At 42.8% G+C, this 24838-nt stretch overlaps 1 protein-coding gene across 3 annotated transcripts; it reads right to left on the bottom strand.

The window, feature by feature from the left end:
• Positions 1-861: 861 nt before the first annotated feature.
• TBC1D9B (TBC1 domain family member 9B) lies at positions 862-22948 on the bottom strand. 3 transcript variants are annotated; one of them, XM_082291643.1, is made up of 22 exons: positions 22770-22948; positions 20382-20492; positions 17429-17547; positions 16193-16421; positions 15267-15525; positions 14405-14612; positions 14060-14272; positions 13759-13920; positions 13028-13178; positions 12465-12679; positions 11604-11721; positions 10598-10883; positions 9812-9941; positions 8544-8642; positions 7774-7842; positions 6743-6983; positions 6389-6454; positions 6164-6235; positions 5701-5751; positions 4584-4631; positions 4054-4160; positions 862-3284 (listed from the first exon to the last, which is right to left on the bottom strand). In XM_082291643.1, exons 1-22 carry the CDS (start codon positions 22885-22887, stop codon positions 2592-2594), a joined length of 3765 nt encoding a protein of 1254 aa, XP_082147769.1. In that variant the 5' UTR covers positions 22888-22948; the 3' UTR covers positions 862-2591. The 3 variants fall into 3 exon arrangements, with proteins under 3 accessions (XP_082147769.1, XP_082147770.1, XP_082147771.1); XM_082291644.1 differs by having other exon boundaries at positions 5701-5733; XM_082291645.1 differs by lacking the exon at positions 5701-5751.
• Between the last annotated feature and the right edge of the window lie 1890 nt (positions 22949-24838).

The raw sequence follows: 24838 nt of genomic DNA, 5'->3' as shown, positions 1-24838 counted from the left end.
AAATGGGGAAAAGAAAGGCGGGGGGGAAAAGGGAATACAAAGAAAGGAAAAAATAGAGAAAAGGAAAAAAGAAAAAGGAGAAAAGAGAAAAAAGAACAATATGGAGAAAATAAATTAAGAAGAAAGAAGAAAAAATGAAAGAAAAAAGGAAGGAAAGAAAAGAGTACAGTCACACCAAGTCCACTTGTTGGGAAATATACCAAGTTTAAAATTTTTTACATAACTTTTATCAGGGGTTTTGTTTGCCTTTTCCCCAGGGGAAAGGAATTTTCTTTTCAAAGGACTGTTTCATCACTCAAGGTGTGATGAGCTTAACATCTCAACAGACTGGGAGTAGCACAGAAGATAAACAGAAGATAATGACCATTAACGACCATCAGCTCCCAACATCACCCCTGGCACGGTCAGCGAGACCTGGTCCGGAAAAGACTGGTAAGAGAACCAAGGAATGAGGACATTAGCATCGGAGGCAAAGAAATCCATAACCAATAAAAAAACAAATACTAAGAACTGTGTAACTTGGGACCAATGAACACTGAACCAATGAATTTCTATGGGTTTTGACTGTATTGAGTGTCTGAAAAATCTAGTAAAGAGCCATGTGTCATGGAATGATTTTCTCTGCACACCTGGGCTATGCGTGGCTGAAATGATTTCTCTTGCACATCCTGGCCAGAACAACATCCTGGCCAAAATAAAGTAATGCCTTGATTCTCTAACACAAAAATGTTGTTGGAGAGTTTTTGGTTTTCCCGCAGTTTTGGTAACACACTTTTTCTGATAACTGGATAAAGAACCAGCAGTATTCCATGAGCTCAGAGAGAAATAAAAGACAGCCAAATAACCTATAGGATTCTGATTCATTTATTGTATACATGACGAGTAAGACAGACAGTGTAAAATCACATGTATTATTTGTACTTTAAAAAATTACAATAAATTACTGAATAATTAGTAAAAGCAGTTTTACTAATGGCTGCTCTCCAGTGATACAGGACAGAGGAGGCAGAGAAATAAGAAATATGTACCAGCTGTGAATACAGACCGAAAATGTCACGAGGATGAATTAACACTGAGTAGCACACCAAGTAGTGTTAAATGGGAACATCCACATGTGTCCTTCCTACCTTTAGATCCCAAGTGCCAGCCAAAAGCTGGATCAAACCTTGCCTTCAGTGCGGGCTCTGTTCTGGCCGAGCAGCAGCATCTCTCGCCCTGCCCCTGCAAGGCCACTGCCTCTGTGCTGAGACAAGTTTGTCTGTAGTAACAGCATTACTTCTCCTTCCTTGGAGAACACACCCTGCCACCAGAAGGGCAACTCATAGTTTCCTCTGGTTTTAACTGATTTAGAAGAGCACACACTCAGTCTCCCAGTTATTTTGTCTCTAACTGGAATGAGCTCTGGTATTGAGGTTTCCCATAAGGGGCTGCTGGCAGAGCCACGCTGCTCTAAATTCTTCCCCTTTAGGTACAAATGCCCTTGGATGTGCAAGTAGTTTCTAAGAGCATGTCCACTGCTAGACTCTCAAGAAAGGAGACTGAGCAGCAGCGGGTGATACAATGCTCCTGCACAACTTCCAGCCCCAAGCATTTGTGAGGGCTGACTGACCGGAATATTCTTACAGGTCCTCCTAAAAACTGGACCCATCACTAGCTAGGAAAAACAGGGAGTCAGCAATAAATAGTAAACATACTGACAGGGAAAGTCCAGCAGACCAGTGTGCCACTGCCCTGGAATGCTGAGGCTGATTCACTAACTTCTATTTTAGGAACTTACTCCCTCATTATAACCATCATGAGCCCACTGATTTACTCAGTATCACTTCTGCACTGAAGCCAAGGAGCTTGTGGCTTCCCAGACAAACTAAAACCAATGGCTTTCAAAGAAATAGAAGAGCAAATGCTAGAAAACCAGGTTTGCCTGAAAACTCCTGAATTCTGAAGGAGAAAGTAAGTGATCGGACACTATGAATATGCCAAATCACATGTGAAAGAAATCTGCAGGTCTAAGCAATATCTGTGTTTAGATCTTAGGGTGCTGGGAGCAGTGGGGCATGTTTGCTTTATAGCTGCTGAGTCACAGAACATCTTACAAGAACTTACAAGATTATTTATAGGTCAGAGTCCTACAGCACTTGGCTACACTGCAATAGCTCTCGGACTGGCAGCCAGAGGTGAGCATGGTTTCAAGCCAGGCTGCATCTGCTGTGCAAGTTACCCAGGAACCTACAGCAAACAAGGGCAGGCAAGGAGCAGTTACTGTCTGAAATAAAACTTCATTGAAATAAAAGATAGCAAAAGGCAGACATGCATAATTTATGGTGGTAATTCTATATGTCAGGGGCTATTAGGTTCTAAAGGCTCTCAAGAATGTAAAACTAATTCTCTCAGCCAGAGTAGCCAAAGAAACACCTACACAAAACAGTCACTGTCAGAAGCCCCATATCAATTGGATTCTATTGTAATTGTGTAGTTACTGGTCTCTGAATAAACAAAAAAAAAACCCCAAACAGAAAATACCAAACCATCTTGCCATCTGCCACACTATCTTCCTGTTTTGTCTCCCAAAGACAACTTCTGCATTCTTGATTTCATCCTGACACAGAGGAAAGTTCATAGTCACTGGATGAACTGAACTGCCTCTCTACCTTCTTCTGATCCTTGATCTTTTGGAGAATGTTGACTTTTTTCTCAAAGTAGTTTACAAGGGCTGTTTCTGTCAGCATGGAGGCCAAGATCTGCTCGAAGGAGATGGACCAGTCAGTGTCAATGGTGCTGCCATACCTGGCAGCTGCACTGCTGCCTTCACAGCCAACCAGCACCGTGTCATCTGCGATGTCTTCGCACTGCAGGGAGCCTGTGCTGACCATGGAGTAGGAAGACATGGACATATCATCTTTGGTTTCATCATCTGATAGCAGCTGTAAAGGAGAGCCTTGTCCTTCCCCTGACCCATCTCCTAGAGTGTGGTTTTCCTGCTGTATTTTTTCAGGCAGAGCATCAACGCTGGCTTTGTCCTCATGGTCAGCTTGGGGTTGCTGCTCTACTGCTGAATTCTGACTCTGTTCAGATGTTGGTGACTCCTCTTCACTCACAGGATCTTGGATATTGTTTGCTTTGCAGTCCTCAGACTTCCTCGCGGGCCTGTTGGAGAATTTCTTCCCAACTTCCCCAATCCGCAGAAGGAGACTGGCCACAGTGGCAATGGCATGGTACAGCTCCTGCTCCACAGGGTCCTCGCTGAACATGTTGTAAAGGGTCTTGCATAACTCTATGAACTGTTCCTTTAAAAGACAAAAACCAAATAATCATGTATCAGGCTGAAAAAGTTGTCAGTGGCAGATGAGGCAACAGGCACCATCTCAAATGACTCATTGCTTATTTGCCTCCCCACTAAGTTCAGAACAGTCTGACACAGGCAAACTCTCCCCTCTCTGTTGCAGCTAAATTGAGACACAGCTGGCAATTTAATGTGGTGGGTTTTCTGCTGACAGATGAACAGAGTAGTCACATATTCACTAATGCTAAGAAAACCTGAAGTTTTACGTCTATTCTGCTACTCTTCTGTGGTCAGCTTCTAAGCATTTCTGAACTGGTTTAAGTAGCACCCACCAAGGAAATTAGAGACTGAAAAGATCACACCAGTCATCTGACTCTCTCCTCTGTAACCACATTCTTCACTTTCCACCAAGCAGCTGTAACTCGAAGCAACACAAAACCAAAAAAGCTGAACAAGTTTCTGTGACTGATGGCATATTTGAAACATCTTGCTCTGGAGGGAAAACACAGAGTGCAGTTCTTATAGGAAAAACTGGTGTGTGAGGCAGAGTGAATCCATTACATTTGACTGGTTGATAAAAAGCAATTTGTCCATATCCACTGCACAGCTCAACAGAAATGTGTGGAATTAGAGGTTCTAAAGCTCACCAGACCAGAACAGCAGGCAAAACTATGGGCAAGTACTGAACATGCTGGCACAATGGCTGCACATAACTGCAGAATTCCACTAAGCTGCCAGTGATCCAACTGGAAACCTTCATATTCCTTTCTTACCTGGCTCATTTTGGGGAGATCTTTAATTGTTTCTTTCTTGGATTCTTTTTCCTTGGCCCACATTCTTAGGTAGTATCTGTAGTCCTGTGGACTGGTACCCTTCTCCTCTGCAAGGCAAGAACAAGCCACTAGTCAGGTGGTTTATGGTTTCAGACTTTCAAAGCAAAAACCAGGCTTGAAGAAGGGGTTATTGACAGCCCACGAAAGCATCTACCAGGAAGACTGCATTGTTTACTGCTGGTTTATCTAATCCAGCTCAGTAGAGCAAAAAATTAAACAGTGCTGCAGCAGCTTGACTTCTCACAAGTGAGCTGACAACTCACCCAACATGATTTACAAATGCTGTGATCTTGGTATGTAAAAGAGTTGGAGCAGTAAGGCATAAGGGATACTTATTTCTCAGCTCACCTCCTGCTTTACCTCTGTCCACAAGGGACACTTTGCAAGGTCTCTTTGATCAGCATAAAACAATGAACAAGTCATAATACGAGAGATGAGATTAGAATGTGGTCTATTGATGATGAAATTACCTTTTTCTGGACCATTCTCATTTCTCCTTCCTTTATCTTCTTGGGTTTCTAAAAATTATGGAATTATAAAACAATTAATAGCTGATTTTCAGCAATAAAACACACAAAGAACTTAAGACAACTCAATATACAAATTAAAATTATACAAGAGTACGTTTAATAGAAGTTACATCTCACACTCCCATATCATGGTTAGAGGAGTGAACAGAACAGGATGGAAGCAAGAGGCTGATGGGATCAGATGGATAAAGAGCCACACTCAAAAAGTGTGTTGAAGAGCTGAGGTAGAGGGCAGAGGTCTTAAAAGAAAACATGAAAACACAGATATGAAAGATAGCAAAGCAATGTGATGGCTTAAAGACAAGATGTTCAGTCATCCAAAGCAAGATAATGAATGGAAAAAAACCAAACCACTACTGAGCACATATGTGACTAATGCCTACACTCCCAATCATTCACCGCCTGAACTGACATTTTGGGAGCAATTTGCAGTCCAACTTCACGAACTTCACTTCTGGTTCCCTATATTGTCATTAGAGCAAACGGGAAGTCTTGGTTCAACTCAGACTGTTAAATCAGCCACCTACACCAAACTGCACAACTACCTCTTGTAGTACTCAGATTTTTTGGAGCATCATTGTATTCTGGTAAATATTGAGCATGATTGACATACTTTGATCTCCTATCTGACAATCCCCAATGTTGTATTTTAAGAAATGCAGTAAACTGGTCTACCAACAGTTCGGCAATTCAATGGCATGCATCCTTATTCCTTTAAAATGGAAGACTGCGGAGTAGGCACAGGAATCACCTATCCAGGCCAGCAAGCCTAGTACCCCCCCCCTTTGTTCTGAGCTTCTTTCTGACCACCAGTTTCTAGGATGAGATGAATTCCACTGAAAGAAGCCAGACAAAACCTATTTTGACCAAGGCTGAAACTCAACAGGCAGAATATACTGAAAGATATTTCATTACTTATAGCACTTTATTAATAGTGACAGTGTCATGAGGGAGGAGCAGCAGCAATAATTTCAGAGTATTTACATCAGCACATGGCTGGCAGGTGGTATCAGCACCATAGCCATGCTCAATGCATGCACATAATCCATGGACTGACCTTGAGACTCACAGTGCAGGCAGATATCCAGCTCTGAGACAAAAGGAGATACTTGAGCAGCAGAAAAAGGGGTTGAGGGGACAATATCCCAGATAAAACAGAAGAAAAGGTCAGACATAGACAGACACAGAGAAGAAAACAAAAACAAGAAGAGAGACAATGAAACTTGCATGAAAAACCTAAATCATGGTGGGAGACAGGGGCTGGTGAAAGCACACTGCTCCTCCTCAGCAGTCTGTGCCCATGCTTCAGAGCATGCTGTATCCTGCATGGAATTGGCACTGAGGAGTTCTAGCTCCAAACTTCTTCCCCATCATGCAACAAAGACAGTGAACTCAAACACACTGGCAATCCTAACACATTGCCAGCACGGGACCATGCCTTGCACAAAATCACTGTTCAGAGCACATGGATCTATGCTGCAACTCCTGCCTGAGAGGTAAAGGCAGCAGTGTTGCATTACCTTCTGTTGTCACATCCTCTGTGAAATAACTTGTGGCCTCCAAAGCAGACTCTGTCTCCTCTGGATTCAGAGCTGTATTCACACAGAAGCAAATGTTAAGATCTCTAACCTAATTCAACAGCAGTACAACCCACTTCATTAGCAAAACTCATGAGGCACCCCATGTCAATTGATGTCAGAGCAGCCCGTGTTCAATAGCAGCAGTACACAGAAGCAGTCACTCACCAGGAGGCAGGTGCAGTTTGTAGAGTACTTTGAGTTTTTCAGTGAGGTCACCATGGTACATCCCACCTGGAAAGAAAAGAAAAAAGTTAAGAAAAATAGCACTTTAATGATAAAGAATCAGCCTCTGCTTACAGGTTCAAACCAGAATGAATTCCCATACAATGACTGCTCGAAGTCCTGTGCAGAATCAATAATGAAATCCACACCAAAAAGGCATATTTTGTCCAGCTTGAGGCTTCCTGTCATCCTCCCCTCATGACAGTGAACACACCATTATCTCCTTTTAGTTCTCTTCTTGGAAAAGGACAGACACATTTTTTGCAGCACTCCATTTTCTCCAAAAACACCACTTACTCATTCCTGTCACAAACTCCTTGAAGTTGATGAGAGAATCCCGGTTCTCATCCAGGAGGCGGAAGAGCCGCCCTGCCAGCACAGGGGTATGTGCCCCACAGGCCCAGGGGGTGAGGCTGATGAACAGCTCCTTGAACTGCTCCATGTCTATGCGATACTGCTCCAGGTAGGGCAGGCTCTGGTCCCGGCGGGCAGCAGCCGCACGGTTATTCCCCCAGTAACAGCTCATCAGGTACTTGGCCTTTGGACAGAAAGGATTAACAGAGCAGATTATGCTGCACCACAGGAGTGGAGACTGTTACAGCTCAAGAATAGCACCGAGGGAGCAAAGAAGAGACATTTCAGGGAACACGTTATCTGCCTTGTTATTCCCAGTGTTACTTCATTACAAAATAATACGAAATGAAGGAAGAGACAGAGATTCCAGGAAAAACACAAAGAATAATTTAAAGTGAAAAATTCAAAATATGATTTCAGGTTTTAACAAAATGACATTCAGGCTTTATTGCAAAGGGAGCATGCCGGTTTTAGATCGAAGCCGGTTTTAGATCTCTTTCTGAGTCTACAGCAGAGCACAACTGAGTTTGGTAAATGACTTTGGTAAATGCACTTGGGTAATACCATTCTTTTAAAAATACATATGCTGACAAATAGAGGCAAAGCCCTTAAGTAATCTTGTCACAATTACAGATGAGGTCAATGGAAAACTTGAGAATAAAAATTGAGGTACAGTCAATCCTAGTTCCCCATTCTCAGTGCTACATGACATTCCTTTTCATTGGTTCCACAGTTTCTTTCTGAGTATTATTCAACTACTGTGAATGTGGCTTGGGCACCTTTGGGGGAAAAAATTAAAAATAATTAATCAGATAGTAACAGGGCCAGTCCTACTGGCACCATGCGTAACAGAATGCCACATCAGTTTCTGATAGGTCACATTAAGAATTAAAGCAAAGCCATTGCCTCCCTTTCAACATACTTTGCTATTTGTGTCACAACATTCCTCCTCACTCTCAAGAAAGGCTTCTTACCTTGAACACTACATACAGCTCTTCTAGTTCTTCCATAGAGAAACCAATGTCACCAGACACAGCTCGGACCTGTAGTTACAGATAAAATAGAGTGAACAATTTACTTCAAAAAGAAAAGTTAAATACAACTCAGTGAAAAATCTGTGTAACATAGAAGAGAAATAAACAAGTGCAAGGAGATATGACACAGAATGGGAAGGAAAACATCACCATTCTAATACCCCTGGAAACCAATCACAAAGGCAGTTTGCAGTCAAGCAGAAACTGCTGATGTTTTCAGTAGTTTACTGTGCTTATTTCCTGTTTGTGTAGACCTGACTGAGCAGACTGTGTTGCTCCTCCTCCTGTTTTTATCTTCAAAGGTTTGACTTGGGTGCATTAAAGAACAACACTGAAATAAACACCCTGATGAGATTCTCCACCTAGGACATGGGAGATAACAGCAATAAATATGGACACATCCCTTTGGCCATGAACCTTTCAGTAAAATTCCCTAATGAACTCTCTAAATGGCAGTAAAATAATTATCTGCTAGCAAGCTTTTCTCAAAGATTCCAGGCAAGTAGTAAAACAGACAGCACTAGGCAGGGGAGACTATGTCAAGGCCTACAGGTGTTTTTTCTCTCTCTCCACACCAAACATCTCATTCAATCATTCTTTCAGTCACTTAAAACTTGGTCTGCTACAGCACGAAGTTTCTTGATGCTCACAGCAAAACACTTTCCATAAATCTGCCATTTGGTAGCTCATTCATTCTGGGAGCCACATACCACACTCTTCTTGGCTGTATCCTCCAGAGACTGGATCACTTTCAGCCTTTGTTTGAAACGCATTTGTTCAATGTCATCTGCCTTCAGATTGCTAAATTTCTACAAGAAAGGAAGCAGATCAGGTCAACATCATCTCCTGAAGAGAGAACAACCAATCTTCAATTACGCATTCTTTAACAAGTGTAGTATCCCCTCAGAGGTGACCTAATACCACCACTAGAAGCCTTTTACCAGCAGCAAGATGAGAAAAAACTTGAGCTCTATTCCCTATTCACTCCTGTCCTGCAAGAGAAATAATTCAGAGTTCATGAGAAATCCGACATCAGAGGTCTCTAGAGAAAAACTGAAAAAGGATCTGTCAGGACTGACAGAAATACAGGTCCTGTACTGTGGCAGAGATAAGAGAATAGACAGGTTGTCATTCCTTCCAGCCCTGTCTTTTTTTCCTCTAGGACGCCCATGCGATTCAGCCAGAAACACCATAGTCAAGAAGCTTTTCTATGGACTAGGTCACACAAGTAATACGAATTTGGTGACACTCTTTTATAAAAAGAAACCAAGAACAAACAGAGATGGCAGATTTGAAGAAGCAAACAAAACACCCAGGAAAATGACAGCTGCCTGAGTGTGAACAGCCAGAAGGGGATGGAGTGAAAAACAGGAGATAAAGAGGGAAACGATTCCACACTTAGCAGAGAATAGCAGAGAAGAACTGCCAAACACCAGTTCTTTCACCTGTGTTCTCTCTGTCAAAAGCAAATTTCTTATGAGTTTGTGCTCAGTTTGAATAATGAGGAACACCTCTATCAGTGCAGAGGTATTTTAACAGCACTGGCACCTTTCTGGGGTCACCTTCCTATTCCTATAATGTGGATCACAGAACAGGATTCCCATTCATGTGAACTGGGATGATTCCATGTTTCTGCAGAGAGCTTCACAATTTTTACCCTGAATTTCCCCGCTTAACATCCTAGCACTAACAATCCTCAAATAGAAATAACAATGGAGACTTTTTTGACAAAGCAGGAAGAAATCTCTAGTCTGTAACTTTTTCCTTATTTGCAGTCTTCATTTTAGTCCCTCTGGTGTTAGGCAGACTCTTTGTAATCTGCAATAGCCAACAGTGTCAGGTTCTACTCATACCAAGCAGGTGGAACAATGGCTTCAGCCTGCACTCCTTAAGCACCTCAAGCTATGAACATCGCTCAGAATTTGGCTGCACAAAGTATAAAATGGGATGTTAGGCAAAAACCAAGCCAGAACTTTACCTCATATGAAGTTTTGATGAGTTCAAAGATGTCAATTTCAAGTGGGGGGTCATCTCCACTGGTCAACAGTGCGTGCAAGTGGGGAATAGGGGGAGAGACACTCTGTCTGTTAACTACGTTGTCCAAATATCTGTGGACAAAAACGAGAACAGATGCAAGATTCCAGGATTAGTGTCCAGGAAAAGAAGTAATATCCCATATGCATTACTCCCAACTTCTTTGTATCATTAATCTAAACAAGAAGAAGAGTTTAGTTTTTCCCATCTAATCTGCAATGCTACCCTCAATGTAACCTGGAGTAAAATTGATTTTTATCCTATTTTGGGGGTATTTACTCTTTTTAAAAAGTGGGCTTCTAGTTATATGCTGAAGATCTTACTACACATAAAAGAGATTCCCATTTCAAACAAGCAAATCTTACATTTACTAGACTTGGGAGATACCTGCTTGATAATGTTTTATGTTTCTAGAAGGTGATTCCTGCCAGAATCTATTCTAACTAGTAAAGCAATTATTACGTAAATTTCAAATAAACAGCCTTTAAGAGTTCAAATTCAAACTGAGATGCAGGAATGCATTATGCTGCAAAACAGCCTCAGAAGTATGGGATTCCTCCATAGCTGAGCCAACAATTAATTTCAGCTGTTGCAGAAAGCAATAGCAAGCCTCTCTGGAGCTCAAGTTTCATCTTAGAGTGTTAACTGTGACCTGCTATTAGGTAGAAAGAGATGATGACTAAAAGGCCACTGTAACTATTCTGTTATAAATAAGAACAGTGAATGGTACCTGCCCAAAATAGTCATGGCTTCACCTTCATCACAGCACTGTAATAACTTCTCCATGTTGGCATCAAGTATGGCCAATGACACCTGCAGGATAAACTTGATTCCCTCATAGAAAAAACAGTCGACAATGACCACGGCACTCTCAAAGGGCATCACACTGAGGAAGAGAGTGAGAAACCAGGAAAGGGATATGGTGGAGATCACTCCCAGGTCCTGCATCTTTTCTGACAGCTGTGGAAGATACTCTCGTGTTAGTTCTTCAAAGATGCCTTGGTCCACTAATGCACCTGAAACAGACAAACGAAACAATGGTAGAACTCAAAATGGTGGTGTCATGGTACCAAGCTAAGCAATTATTAAACAAAACAGTGTGAGATCACTGAATTTCATACAAGCCTCTGAACATCATAACTAAAATTAAGACATTAATTTTTTTCCCTGTTCTCAATAAAACCAATGAGACTATTCCTACATTGCAGAGCATACACACACAGAGCCTCTCAACACAGAACCTCTCATTAATTTGTGCATTTGCCCTGAATGGAGGGGCGGAGGATTACTGATACTATGGTATTTACACCAAACTATACTCAATTATACAAACCAACTTTAAAAGCCCATGAAGTGGTGCTTTCACTAACCTTTCCTGAGAGGCTGTTCCAAAGATTTAACACATCATTCAGATGCCTCCAGATGGGGAAAACTAAAACGCAGTAATTTTCTGCTAGATATGCCTCCTTACCGCCAGTGATCCCTCCTGATACCAATTTTTAGTGACTTCATCTTCCCTGTTACTACAAGGTAGTACCTACTACCTTGAAGGCCTGTAGTGTCTCTTCCTATGTCTCCATCACACCCCTGCCACCTTAAAAGGAACAGAGTTGTGCTTCATTATCTTCAAAACGCATCACATTTAATTCATTCTGAACAACAAAATGTTCCTGGGAGATGCTGGTGCAACCGTAGCTGAAAATCCAGGCTGCAGCAGGAATCTGACAAGGACTCACCCACTACTCTTGTGTTGTAGTAATCTGGCAACATCCGCTCGCACAAAGCCACCAGGAGCCAGAAAGCCTCTTCCTCATTGCAATACAGCAACAGCACCGAGGTGACAATGTTCATGGCCTAGGAGCCAGCACAGCAAACAAACAGGTGCAGGGCAAAAACAAGGAGGATTTCATGAAAGCTCTGCTACTACAGACCAGCTAAACTTAAAAGCATGAATACAGCAAACTGTCACTAAGAGTCATATCTATTTCCAGCTTCTACTGGTATCTGAGTCAATAGATGACCTTAAGCCAATTTTTCTTCCTGTTTTCAGTTCCTCTGTTCATGAGGCAGCAAATAATTTGATGATCTTGTGTCACGCACTTTCAGTAAACAACATGAACAAGAATAATTTTCAAAGTCTTCACAAAAATCTTTGTAAGAATTTGGTCATAACAGAACATTACAAGAACCTGTAACACCATAGCAACACACAAAATGAACCTGAATTTCCATCAAGTTGTTTCACAAACCAGAAAATGGCTTAATTTTCAATACACTGTCTGCGTGCAACATCACTTATTTGATTTAATTGCTCCTTTTAATGAAACCAGATGTTCTTGCTGAACTATGTAAAAGCTCTGGCAGGAAAACTATTAAAGACACTGACATTACATCTAACAGCAATGTGAAAAGTCTATTTAAATACTGTGTTCAAAGGGTATTTAAGAGATGATGCAGCATAACTTCTTTCCTACTTTCTCACCACTACATAGACAGCATGAAGAAAAAACTTGAAACTGAACAAAAAAACTGCAGAAAAAGTCCAAGTCAATCATGGCCACTGTGTAGGAGTAACAAGCCTAAGACTTCTTTCCTACCTGACAGTACCCAATTGTTGGATTTCTGAATGCATAAGCTGTTAAGACTCTCCGGAGGGCAGCAATTCCCAACTCATTTTGGAAGGCAGGATGTTCTGGCATAGAGCGGTGCAGATCTCTCTCAATTTCCTCTGTAGCGAGATTGTACCTTCCCATTGACTTTTCCACAAGATCTGTATAGTAACCAGGATGAGTCACCATCTCATTCCAAGCCCCTGAAATGACAAACAAACATTGCTTTACCTCTGGTGCTTGGAAATACAGATTCCCAGTTTCAGAGACGAGGGAGACAAGAAGCACTGCATGAACTCATGAACTACAAATAGATGTGAAAATATAGCAACAAATGCATCGTTAAATGTTAGAGTCTAGGTCCCAACACTGAAACTGAGACAAAAGACAAACAGCTAGTAGGATAATAAAGAAAGCCACCACAAAGTACTATTCAGATGGAATTAACTTGTCATAAATTTCTTCTGAAATGAGCTACGATTCTTACCTTTTCCTTTGAGATGTGAAGAAAGCTTATTCCTGCTGCCAAAATATGCAGCACAACATCCTACCTGAGAAAAGGAGCCACAGCTCTCCACGGAGATTCTCTGGGATTCCTTTCTGTACCAGCTCCCTCGTCTTGGCAGTGCGGTACATACACATCCCTCGCCCATATTCAAAGAAATGAATGTTCCAAGACTCTTCCTTCATCTTCTCCTTTGCCTTCAAAGGAACAAATATGGCTATTTTAGGAGAATATTTCATTTTTATGTTTGTAGGACAGGTGATTTCTGGATATACTCAGGCCTGCACTTCACAAGAAAAAATATTGTGACATTTAAAGCCTCTCTTCCTTCTGCTAAAGCAAAGAGTGTATATACTAATCTATCCTGTTCTGAATCAGTTATGACCTTGCTTAAAGTCAAATTTTTAAAACTACACATTGCAAATCTCCACATAAATGCAAGCAGAATCATGGATCATGATGCGTAACTAACAAGCAGAGATACCAGTTCCCTGCTTTCTTGCTCTGAAGAAAACTTGTTCTTCAAAGTCATGAACTCACATCCCAGAACACTGGTAACACTCATTTCTCAGCCTCTGGTCAAGTATCTCAGGTATGTCAGTACAAACAGAGTAAGCCAACAGTCAAGTTACCTCTATGCAGCACTAGCACTGTGACACACACAGCAGTGATACTGAGCAGGGATAAAATACATTTCCATTCTAGAGCAGGCCAGGAAATCAGCAACCTACTGCAAACTATTTAAAGTAAATTGTTTTACATAAAAATATTATTTACCCCTTTGGGTCCAGAGAGTTCCTCAGCATCCCTCCTGAAGAGTTTGAGCAGTCCCTGAGAGGCTGTTGGCACCTGCCCAGCACAGAAGCTGGCAGGTCGATGGCTGAGAGCAGACGTGGGGCTGACGGCCAGGGGGCTGCTGGAAGGCAGCTCTGGAACCTCCTGGACAAGAAAACAGAAAATATCTGAACTCAGGCTCCCTCCTCTGCTCATGGCCTAACAGAGACAGCACTGGCTGGTGACATAAGGAGCACTGCTCTGAAAAGCTGATAAAAGTTCCTCCCAGCTATTTCCTTAGTACCTCACTGCTGGGATCAGCCACATTCCATTTCCATTCCCTGTCGATGCTGCAGGGTTTCTTAGATGGCGTTCTCTGCAGGAAGTCAGAGATCCTCTGTACCAAGAAATCCCGGTCTTTCAGATTGGCAAAGAAGAAGGTCATTTTACTCTTAGTGCTGATGGACAGAGGGCTGGGCAAGACACTGGAACTATCTGCTTTCTCAACTATTGTCACCTAGAACACAAAGACAAGGGCCATTCAGATCTAGCATGTTCTCCATTATCCATAAAGCACAGCACAAAAGACAGAAGGACACAAAAGAGAAGAGAGGCCTGTAGTCTTAACATATAGCTAAGAAATCCCCACCTCCCTGAGAGGAATGATGAGATGACAGGCCTCCTCTGCCCTGCTGGCAAAACAGATGTAATTGTTGGAAACAAACATCTGGCCAGGAATATGCATCTTGTTGAATGGTGTCCACAAGGTACAATCTGTATGTCCATCCAGGCACTCATCCTTGGGCAACCGAAAAGTGGCACGGTAGCACTCATTTTTGGCTCGAGCATCCAGGTCTCTGGGGAAAAGTAAAGGGTAGTACCCTGAAGCTTTCTTACTCATTGGAAAAACCCACTCAAGCACCAATGTCAAATGTTCATTCCAATCACAACCTTCAGACTGTGCTGTGTATTCTTAGTGTTCCTTTCTCTAACTGAGATGCCACCCCTCCTCTGACTCCACTTTCAGCCTTCAGACATGCCTCCCTGACAAGGTATGTCCTGCAATACAAGATAAAATATGCAAGTGCACCTGCAAAACTGAAATGTTACATCAGATCCTGAAACTGCAGAGAACAGTCCCCAGTGGGAGGATTTATTACAATACAAATCTGTTTCTTTTTATAAATCTTTAACTTCAGACAAAGGGGCTGGTGTAATTTTCTTCCTTCACCTTTTTTTTGTACATATGAACTTCAGCAGTTTCTAAAAAGTCCTTCTGACAGTGCCTAGCCACGCATGAGAAACACACAAGGGTGTGTGTGAGAATTCAGCTCCAATTTGGGATGGGGAAAAAGAGAGAACAAGCAGAGGGCTAATGACTGAAATAAGTGATGCAGCCCCTAGAGTGAGAACACCCCAGCAGCACCTGGGAGCTACAAAATAACGCAGATTTATTTTTACAATCCCCTGTTATCTATCTTCTTTTCTCACTGCTGGGAACATATACATACCTTTTTAATGCAGAGATGTTCTTAAGAGGCCTCCTGGGCTTGGGGAGAGACTTGTCCTGTAGGAAGCTCTCGTTATCCAGTAGCTGCCGCATCGCAATGTTGGCCAACTGCTCCATCAGCTTGAAAGTCTCATTGATGTTGAGAAACATGGAAAAGTAGAGTTCACTGTCCCTTGTGCTTACTTTAATGCACTCAGGGAACAGCAGTGTAGCATTTTTTTCTAGCTGGGTTACATCCACCCACTGGATCACCAGTGTAACTGAGAAAAAGAATTTAAAAAATACTATTATTACAATTGAGGCAAAACAACAACCAAACAGAAATTAAGGTCAAGCAGCCTGTGAGCCCTCAGTGGAGCAGGATTTCCCCCCGCCCCATTATACATGGACAGTTCTTTTCTTCACAATTTTACTGGGTTCTCCAAAAATACTTGGAAATAACCTTTGGGATTAACTAGACTAGAAATAGTCCTTTTGGAACTGCTTTATCTCCCATCCAATAAGTGCTTTCAACTACAGTTACTGAAGTTTTCATTCTTTCTTTCCAGCAAATTAGCTTTGGACTCAGGAGTTCAAGCTTTGTAAATACTAGGTCCTGGTAGGTGTTCCAGATAAAACTCATCAAGGTAAAAATACTGCTTGGTTCTCTAATCCAGTCAGTCTAAAATTTGTAAAAAGTAATCCAGTTTGAGTAAAACAGATGTACGACTTGAGAAATGTTTTAAAAAATGACTTGGGCATTCAGTCTAAACAGCACTGAATTGCCTGTGAGAGCAAGAACTGATTTATGTGCTGAGCCAGGCAGAGCTCAAGGATTCCTAAAAGGAAAAAAACATTCAGCTTAAAAATGAGTTCACACAAAAGATCAACTGCGTCAAAAAGATCATGGGAAATGACAGAAACACAACTTGCAGGCTCATAACTCACCCTCTTTGCCCAGCAGGAAAGAGTAGAAACAGAGGTGGTTGACGGTGAGGTACAGCCAGCCCTGCCTGGGGACACGCCCCTTCCAATAGCTGCAGGAATAGTAATTGACCAACTTCTCCACCTCAGGCATCCCAAACTGCTTCCGCATCTTTAGTTCAGCCTCTTTGAATTTACCTGGATCCTCTTCACTTTGGGGCTGCTCATTCTTGTTCTCCTCAGCAATAATGCCCTGAAAGGACAAGGGAGGAAAGAGGAGAAATGGAAGTGAATGTGTCTGCCAACAGAAATAATGTACAAAGCAAAGGGTCACAGCAGTAATCCATAAGGCACAAAGGAACAGGACACAGCACTTATCACTCCTCCTGTCATGTCAGAAACGGCAAAGACATGCAGAAAGGGCAGCCAGATACTGTGGGAGTCTGGGATCCACTCCTGAACACATGCCACAAAGCACTCATGTTTAATGTTTGACTGAGTTCCTCATGGCTGGTTTGGAACACTTGGAACACCCTGCAGGAAAACTGAAGTCTCTTTTCACTTGCACACATGCTTCTTCAACGGGAAGAAGATCATCTGCTAGGAAGGGCAAAACTCTGCAACCTGTCAGATCTTGACTGGCCAGAAGGAAAAACAAATGACCACAATCTCTCTCATGCACAGACACACAGAAGATAGAAAGAATCTGACAGGAGAGCTGAAACAGATGCAACTTCTGCAGATCAATAAAGAACTGTAGTTATAAGTTTCTGCTTTGGAGGATTTGTGGGCTGGGAATCTGAAGTGTGTTAACTGCACAACCAGCAGACACCAGAGTCCAAAGTCAGTGGAAGTTGTGGGGTGCAGTTCCTTTACAACCTGGGTGCCTTTCAGACTACTGGCAGGGCAAATACATTGCTTGCAAACTAGCATTCTCTCTCCTCCATCTGTTGCTAGATGAACTCTTGTTAAACATTCTCCCTGCATCAAAGGCATAATTGGCATGGATTTTAAAGAGGTATTATATTTTGATTAGTAGGAACATCCTAAGCAGGCCGTTCCTTGAGATCTACTGCTCATAACCCTTCCCTTTCAAATCTATTTGTTCAGTGTTCTGACTGTGACCTGATGTTGACAATGCTGTATGCATTCCATGACATTTCACACCTGTGTACGACTGAAAAGGGTAAAAAATTCTTATAACCATCTCCCCATCCTTTCTCAGGACCTGGAAGTTCTTCAGGGAAACATGTCACTTACATGTATCTTGCCCTTGACAAAGGTGGTGATGTCTTCTTCATTGTCAAAGATGGACAGAGTCTGCAGTAAGTTATTCTCCAGCCATTCCCAATGCTTTGTGATCTCTTTACGAGATGATCCTAGTTGAAGGGGAGAAAGATGATGGCAAGAGCAAAGAAAGAAAAATTAGAACGCCTTTTTTCCTCCAAGTTCACAGGAAACTAATCATTACTGAACAGTGATTAGGATTAATCACACGCACCAACTGTGTACATGTCAAGGATATTTTAGGTATACCAGCATTATGTTTCTAATAAAATGTCCCCACCGTCACCAAGGATAATCAGCACACAACCAACAGATCAGCCTGTTTGCCAATGCACACCAAACACAGCCTTTTTCCCAGACAAAAAGTATTCTTATGTTCCCGTCAAGAATCATTCTTTTGATTTCTGGCATTCTAAAACAAAGATAATGAACGACCAGAAGAACCTTAAAATTTCAGAACAACTGGACTTTTTACACCTACAAAGAGGTTCCATTTCCCAGGAGCAATGGTCAGCAGGGAGCATACAACAAAATATTTATGTCAAAAAATTCTCTGCTTTCTTAAGTAAAAAATTCTCAGCAAACTTTCTATCCAATGGTTAGTTGTCTTTAACCACACATCTACAACAGTTCACAAAGGATAAGCTCCATTCTGTAACCAATTTAAATAACTTTTCTTTAGAAAGTTGCCTTAATTTCCATTAATTATTTCAGTATTTGTCTTTTTTTCCTCTCTGTTGATACCTATCACAATACTGTAGACAGAAAAAAAAAAGCAGAAGAGATAAAAAAAATTGAGTTTTTTTAACACAATAAGAAACATTGTTAAAAGAAGATGAAAAGAAATATTTTTAAATGCAAGTCATAGACATTTTTGTTTCTCTTTGCCATATTTCAGTAAATTTACCTTCTAGTTTCATACTTATGCAGTGGGATATATAAAAATAAAAATATCATGCCTGTCACTACTCAGTTTCTCTATGAGTACATTTTACCACTGTGTGGTTAATGACGGAAAAGAAGAAAAACAAATGACACAAACAGTTGCCTGGGAGGCAGCTTCAGTCATGAAATCATCTTCACATATTTGTAGCTGGACACCAAACCATAAAAACCCAATGCTAGCTAATCTGAGAATAAAACTAGAAGCAAATAAGCTGTCCTGTCTGAAAGAACTGCAGGGATACGAATTTGGGTTTGTGTGTACAGCCCAATGTGCAGGACAACAAAAGTTTTTTCTGTTGCCTCTGCATATAAATTTACTTGGCATCTACCACAGCATCTGACAATGTTTCTAAAGCATAAATGATTTTGAGTAATACAAAATAGTTTATTTTAAGGGCACAAAATTACCAATTATAGGATGCTGTGATTGTGAAAAAAACCCACAGGTTCAGCAACAACAGCAGTGGAATAAAGTCTGTGTCCTGTTTTGTTTCATGAGCTGCCAACTCTTACCAAGTGACAGCAGACAAATTGCTAAAATAAGCCTGGCCTCAATAACTGACATCTTTGTAAGAACAACATTAGAATGACATACATGAAGGAGTAAAAGTTTGCAATTCCTACAAGGAGGGTTATAAAAACAAAGTACTGAAGAGCTGAAGCTGCATGTGTGGCCAGATTGCTGCCCACTAGTATTTACACACAGTGAATTGTAAATAAAATATTTCCATTTTTCAACTAGAGAGCAGTATACATTTTATAACTTCAAAGGAATACCAGTACTCTTACTTTGACAGCAGAATGAGAACCAGATATGATAAAAAAATACTTTGGATGAAGACAACATATTTACTCCAGTAGAATAATTTATCAAACTCCATTTGGGTGTTACCCAGCCTCACTTTTACATGCTGCATTGCTTAAAAGTAACTGAGATACAGTGGGTATCAACTAAAACACTCCTGAAATTGAACAAAATAACTTACTGAGTGTCAAGATACCATAAAATTACAGATCTGCACTAAATATTCTCCTTTTTTCTGTGCTGCTCCTGACCTGCCATTTTGTTTACTGTCTTTCTTAATTCTCTGCCTCCACCCTTCTCAAAAGGGAACCTGAGTTTCTGTGAAACACAGCAACCTCTAAACCTCTCCTCTGCAGAATTTAAGTAGCTCTGCAAGGGAGAATATTGTGTTGGTTGCCTGGGGAGAAGGTGGGAACAGGAAAAACAAGACATCAGCCTCTGTGGGCTTAGCAAATGATTCATTCATGATCAGATTTTATGTCTCCACCACAAAGTGAGAAGTTAAGATTCTTATTATAAACGAAGTTGGTCTAACAAATATGTCTGGAGATATTTCCTCTTTAGCAAGTATTAGGACCTAAAGCTTTAATCAAAGTTCACCAACAGGCATCAGACGGTTGCATTATGATATTCTAAAACAGCAGTTACATTTCTCAAGTAAAAGAGGCCAAGGATCCTTGATGTTAAAAAAAATACTATTCTAATACATTTTACAGATCTATATACACATCTATTCCAGGCCAGAAATAACAGAAAAAACATTAACTGGACCAAGACAGTAAAGAGGTTCCCCAAAGAACCTCTGGTACCTTGAAAAAAGTTACATGTTCCCACCTTGTGCCATGCTCCTGGTAAGTAGGAGCACAACATTCATCATCCCACCAAAACCAGCACATTTATTGCCTGCACAATCTCACTACAACCTTGCAAACACAAGGTACATCTTGGAAGAAAGAAAATTCCTAACATCTGCAGAAACAGAACCTTTTGCAGAGCTTCAAGTTCCTCAATTACAGTTTAAACAACACTGACTTTTGTCATTTCTGGAATCTTCCACTACACCATCAGAAGCTCTCGCAAGTTTCCTGAGCAGTCACAGGATACTCCTATGTGGGATAACTGGTCATCTGAACCATGAGAACAACTCAAATCTAGTCCCCAACAAGAGTCACATACCACAGGCTACTGCCCAGTACACTTGAGAGTCCTGAGTCTGGTGCAGAATCCGGTATGGGGCAACTCTGGCACTGGAATCCAACACCACGTCTAGTGTTCCCACAAGGAGACCTAGGAAGCACAGAGAGAGAAATTACAGCAATGTAATACCAAAATAAAGAACTGGGTTAAGCAAAAGCACGGGGTCATCACTGCAGATGCTGATATTCAGAGTCTGTCAACAGCTGTGATGGAAGTGATGTGGCACTCGATTGAGAACATGAAGATATTGCAGGTAAATTACCTAAAAACCAACTGCAGCCTGTCCTACTGGCAATGGACAAAGTTTAGATGGCAATTAAATGCTTATGAAGCCTCATTATAATCCTCAGCCTTCCAAGGAGAGTTTTCTGATGGAAGTGAAACTTATTTTCCTCTGCGGGGTTTCTGTTGCTAATAGTGATTTTTAAGCCTACCAAGCTAAAAGACACAAGAGTTTTCAATACTGTATCTTTCAGCATCACCACTGCCAACAGCAGATGAGATAACTTGTCCAAATGGAATCAAGTAGATCTAGAAAAACTGGTGCTCACAGGTTTCAGGGTTGTTTCCAGAAGTACTTTGATTAAACAAATATGTCAGCAACTCAAAATTTGGCAATACAGAAGCAAAAAAAAATTGTATATATGTTAAAGAAGAAAGGAGACACTTCCCAGAGTAAATGCTGATGGACCAGACTTTGCAAAGCAAATCCAATTCAATTAAGTATTTATTTCAATTAGATAAAACAAATATCTAAGATGATACTTTGCTGTGTTATTCTAGACAATGCACTATGAGTATCTTTAATGCAAATTAATTTTGCAACACACTCAAGGTTAAAAGTTCTCTAGTATTAGAACTTGGAGAGGGAGCACGGTTGCTCCTTGGGCTCTGTCTTTGTGGGGGGTCTGGTCTCAACTCCCAGCTCTCATGGTTCGGGTAAGCCTGTGCCAACTGTACTCATCCCTATCTGATTCTTTATCAAGAAACATGCCACTTCCGCTGCCTTATCTCTCTTGGCTATCTATGTAGCAATTAGCAAATTAAGAATATACCACTGAGTGTCCTTCCACTGAAACATTATCCACAGCAAGCCCATGTGACAAACCTAAACCAAACAACTATGTATCTAGCACAGCAGGATCTATTTGGCCTCTGGGTTTCTTGTGTAGTTTTAGGCAGGATAAGGATTAAAAGTTAATTTTGAATCCTTCCTATGACAATACTGAACGTGTCAAATATTGACACACAGACTGGTAATGAGATGTTTAAAGAACTTGAGCCTGACAGCAACTTAAACACTCTTCCAGCTCAGCTGAACATCCCACTCTAACTCTGAGATGTCACTGTGCACCCGAACCGTTCCTTAAGGACACGTGGCTTTTAACCTCCAGGAGCTCTGAAGAAGACTCTCACTGAGCCACACTAGCTCAAAAAATAAACACAGCTCAAAGCTTCAACCCATTGGGAACACAACAGTTTAAATGTTCCGAGAATAGCAGCAGGCATCATTTCTTCTTGGAAAAAAATGGAAAATTGTAGAATACAAGTACAGGCCTATATGCAAAACTGCACAAGTTATGTGACATCAAACAGAGCAGTTCAAAATAATTTTGAGCACTGTGAAAAGATGAATTATGTTGAGGATGTTTATCAGATGCACCATTTCTGTAATTAGTTTGTCTAACAGGGCTAATACATGACACTGGCTGGGTGTAATTCACAGAAGTAAAATGCATATTTTTGTAATTCACGTAATTGAAAACATTCTGCACATAAATGGGGTCTTTAAAAGTGAGGGGATTTGTTGTTGTTGTTAACATTGTGCTTTGGTGACAGTCATGCTATTTTAGCAGTTTATGTCACAAACACGGTTGTCCCCCACACACAGGGGTGGGTATCCACTGGGCTGGACCCACACAGCTTCACCCCCGGCCCATGCACAGCACAACTTCCATACTGCTACTAAATATAAACCACGTCTTATTGTCATCCTCTACATCTTGAAGAAGCACATACACACACAAAATATGCAAATAAACCACCTTAATAATTCAAGGCAACGCGAGCAAGGCTGAGAAGCCATTTTTGACAGGGGAAGAAGACGGTCCCAGGCACCCCGTCAGTTATGCGAGCTCCCCGGCAGCAGCTCCCCGGGCCTGACCGCTGACAGCCCCGGCTCAGCCCCGGCCGGGGGCGGACACAGGCCGCGGGCGGACACAGCGGCCGAGAGGCTCCGGGGTCACACACAGCGAGGAGACGGGCGGAACGCGCCTCTCTCCCCCCGCCGGGCCCTCCCAGCCCCCGCCCCGCGCTCACGGACCCCGGGCCGGGCCGGAGCCTCCCCGCGGCCCCGCCGCGCCTCACCCGTGAGGCCGCCCCCTTTGCCGTGTCCCCGCCGGCGCTGGAGCAGGAAGAAGGGGTTGGCGCGCTCGGTGACCCACAGCGCGCCGGCCAGCAGCACCTCCTCGGGGCCCAGCCACATCGCGGCGGGGCTGCGGAGCGGCGCGGAGCAGAGCGGCCCGCGGGGCTGGGCTGGGCCGGCCCGGCCGGGGCGGGAGCGGCGCGGGGGGAGCGGCCGGGCCGGGTCACGGGGCCCTCACCGCGCCCGCCGCCACGGCGCCCTCTGGCGGCCCGGCCCCCTCACTGCCTCCGCAGCGCCGAGGTCGCGGGTTCGAGCCCCGTGCCCGGACGGCGCCCGGCGCCACCTCCCTGTACTGTCCTCGGTGGGCAGTCGGGGGTCACCTCCGCGCTCTGCAAAGCTCCTCTCCCTTTGGGTGGCACATTGTGGCTGCATTGAAAAAACCTGAATTGAACGGCCTGAAGTTGTGTCGGGGAGGGGCGAGGGGGGTGTTAAGTTGCATATTAGAAAAATACCCACCCCAGAGGGTGGTCGGGCACTGGAACAGCAGGGACATGTCCAGCTCTCCTGCCCAGGCTGGCGATGCTTCAATGTCCCCTCTGGGAAGATGGGAATTAATGTGCTCTTTTTGCTCCGAAGAACATGCACTTCCAGCATCTCAGCCTTGTGAGCCCAGCGTGGGGGTCCTGGCATCCCCCTCCTGGCAGCTGTTTGATTTTGGTCCTCACTTTGCAGCTCCGGAGCCCTCTCAAAGCTTGTGGCCCAGTCCGAGGATGACCTTTGCAGCACACAGGACAGCGGGAGGTGCATTCCCTCTCCTCCCTTGGCTGCAGAGCAGCCTCCCAATAATTTAGTGAAATGCTATTCTTGTTTCGATAACCATTAGAGAGCCTCCAGGCAAACTCTGAAAGTGTTACACCAGCAGAAAACATTGACATCTCCCATCTCTGTGCTTATTGCCCAGCTCCCAGGAAGGCGGGAATGCAGTGGTTTTTTTAGGCCAGAAATCCTTTAACCCTGGATGATCTACCTTCTTTGTTAGTACAGTGTTCTAATCCCAGCCAGAGCCTTTGTACACTACTGTAATATAAATATTTATCAGCTGGCTCAGCCTCCAGGGCTTTGCCTTCTCCTCAATGGCACAGCTGTTTTTGGGGATCAGCATGGTGGTTTCTGAAGGCTGGGTGTCCTGTAGGAAGGGTTTGAGCACTGGGAGAAGATGCTGAAGAATCCTATGTGCCATCTTTAAGGTGGCAAAAGCTGTGGGAAAGTGGATTAGTGTCTCCAGCATACTCATAAGCCACTTTGAACCATGTGGCCCTTAATGGCCTGGGATTTCTAGGTATTAATACAGCAAAATAATAAAGTATTTACATCAGAGTGGGAAAAATCCTCTCTGAAAACGGATCTTTAGACAATGTTGCTCCACACTGTCCTCTAAGACAGCTCTACAAGAAATGTTGGAGGGACTGGAGTCACTGGGTGATGCTTTCATCCTCCCATATTTTCAGACACCAGACTCACAAGCTGTGTATTTTTAAATTGCTTTTTATTGAAATGTAGTACATTAGCAAACCCTAACTAGTCGGTATACACTATGAACATTTCGGCATATACCACGTAAATACAATACAGTGTTATACTTACATCAAAACATGTCAACAAGTTCTGCTGCTGGCGAGCTACACTTCCACAGGGGCTGGAAAGCTCTGGCTGTCGGGAGGGCACCGCGTGTGCCCGTGTCCCCACAGTGCCCCCAGACCCCTGGCAGCTGCTGGCGTGTTTAGGTTACGTGGTCACACCGGTGTGACCCACCTGGCACCAAGCCAGTTCAGGCTTTCCATTCTACCCGCATGCAAATTGGGGTTTTTGTTGTTGTTTGCTGCAGTCTCCTGTGCCCAAAGGCCGGGGTGTCCCCTCTCTGCCGGGATAAAACGATCCCGTTTTGGTGGATTCAGTGCATAGTTAGCCATGGCCTTGAGCAGGTGATCCTGGACAGGCACGGTCATACAGAGCAGCTTTTAGTATTTAACATCTACTTGCAAACTGCAGCAGGGCTGATGAGACAAGCAGA

This window comes from Coloeus monedula (assembly GCF_965178545.1).
Source record: "Coloeus monedula genome assembly, chromosome: 15".
In the NCBI taxonomy this organism is placed as follows: domain Eukaryota; kingdom Metazoa; phylum Chordata; class Aves; order Passeriformes; family Corvidae; genus Coloeus; species Coloeus monedula.
The sequence above is the reverse complement of the archived record's forward strand: the minus strand, read 5'-3'. Positions and strand labels throughout refer to the sequence as shown.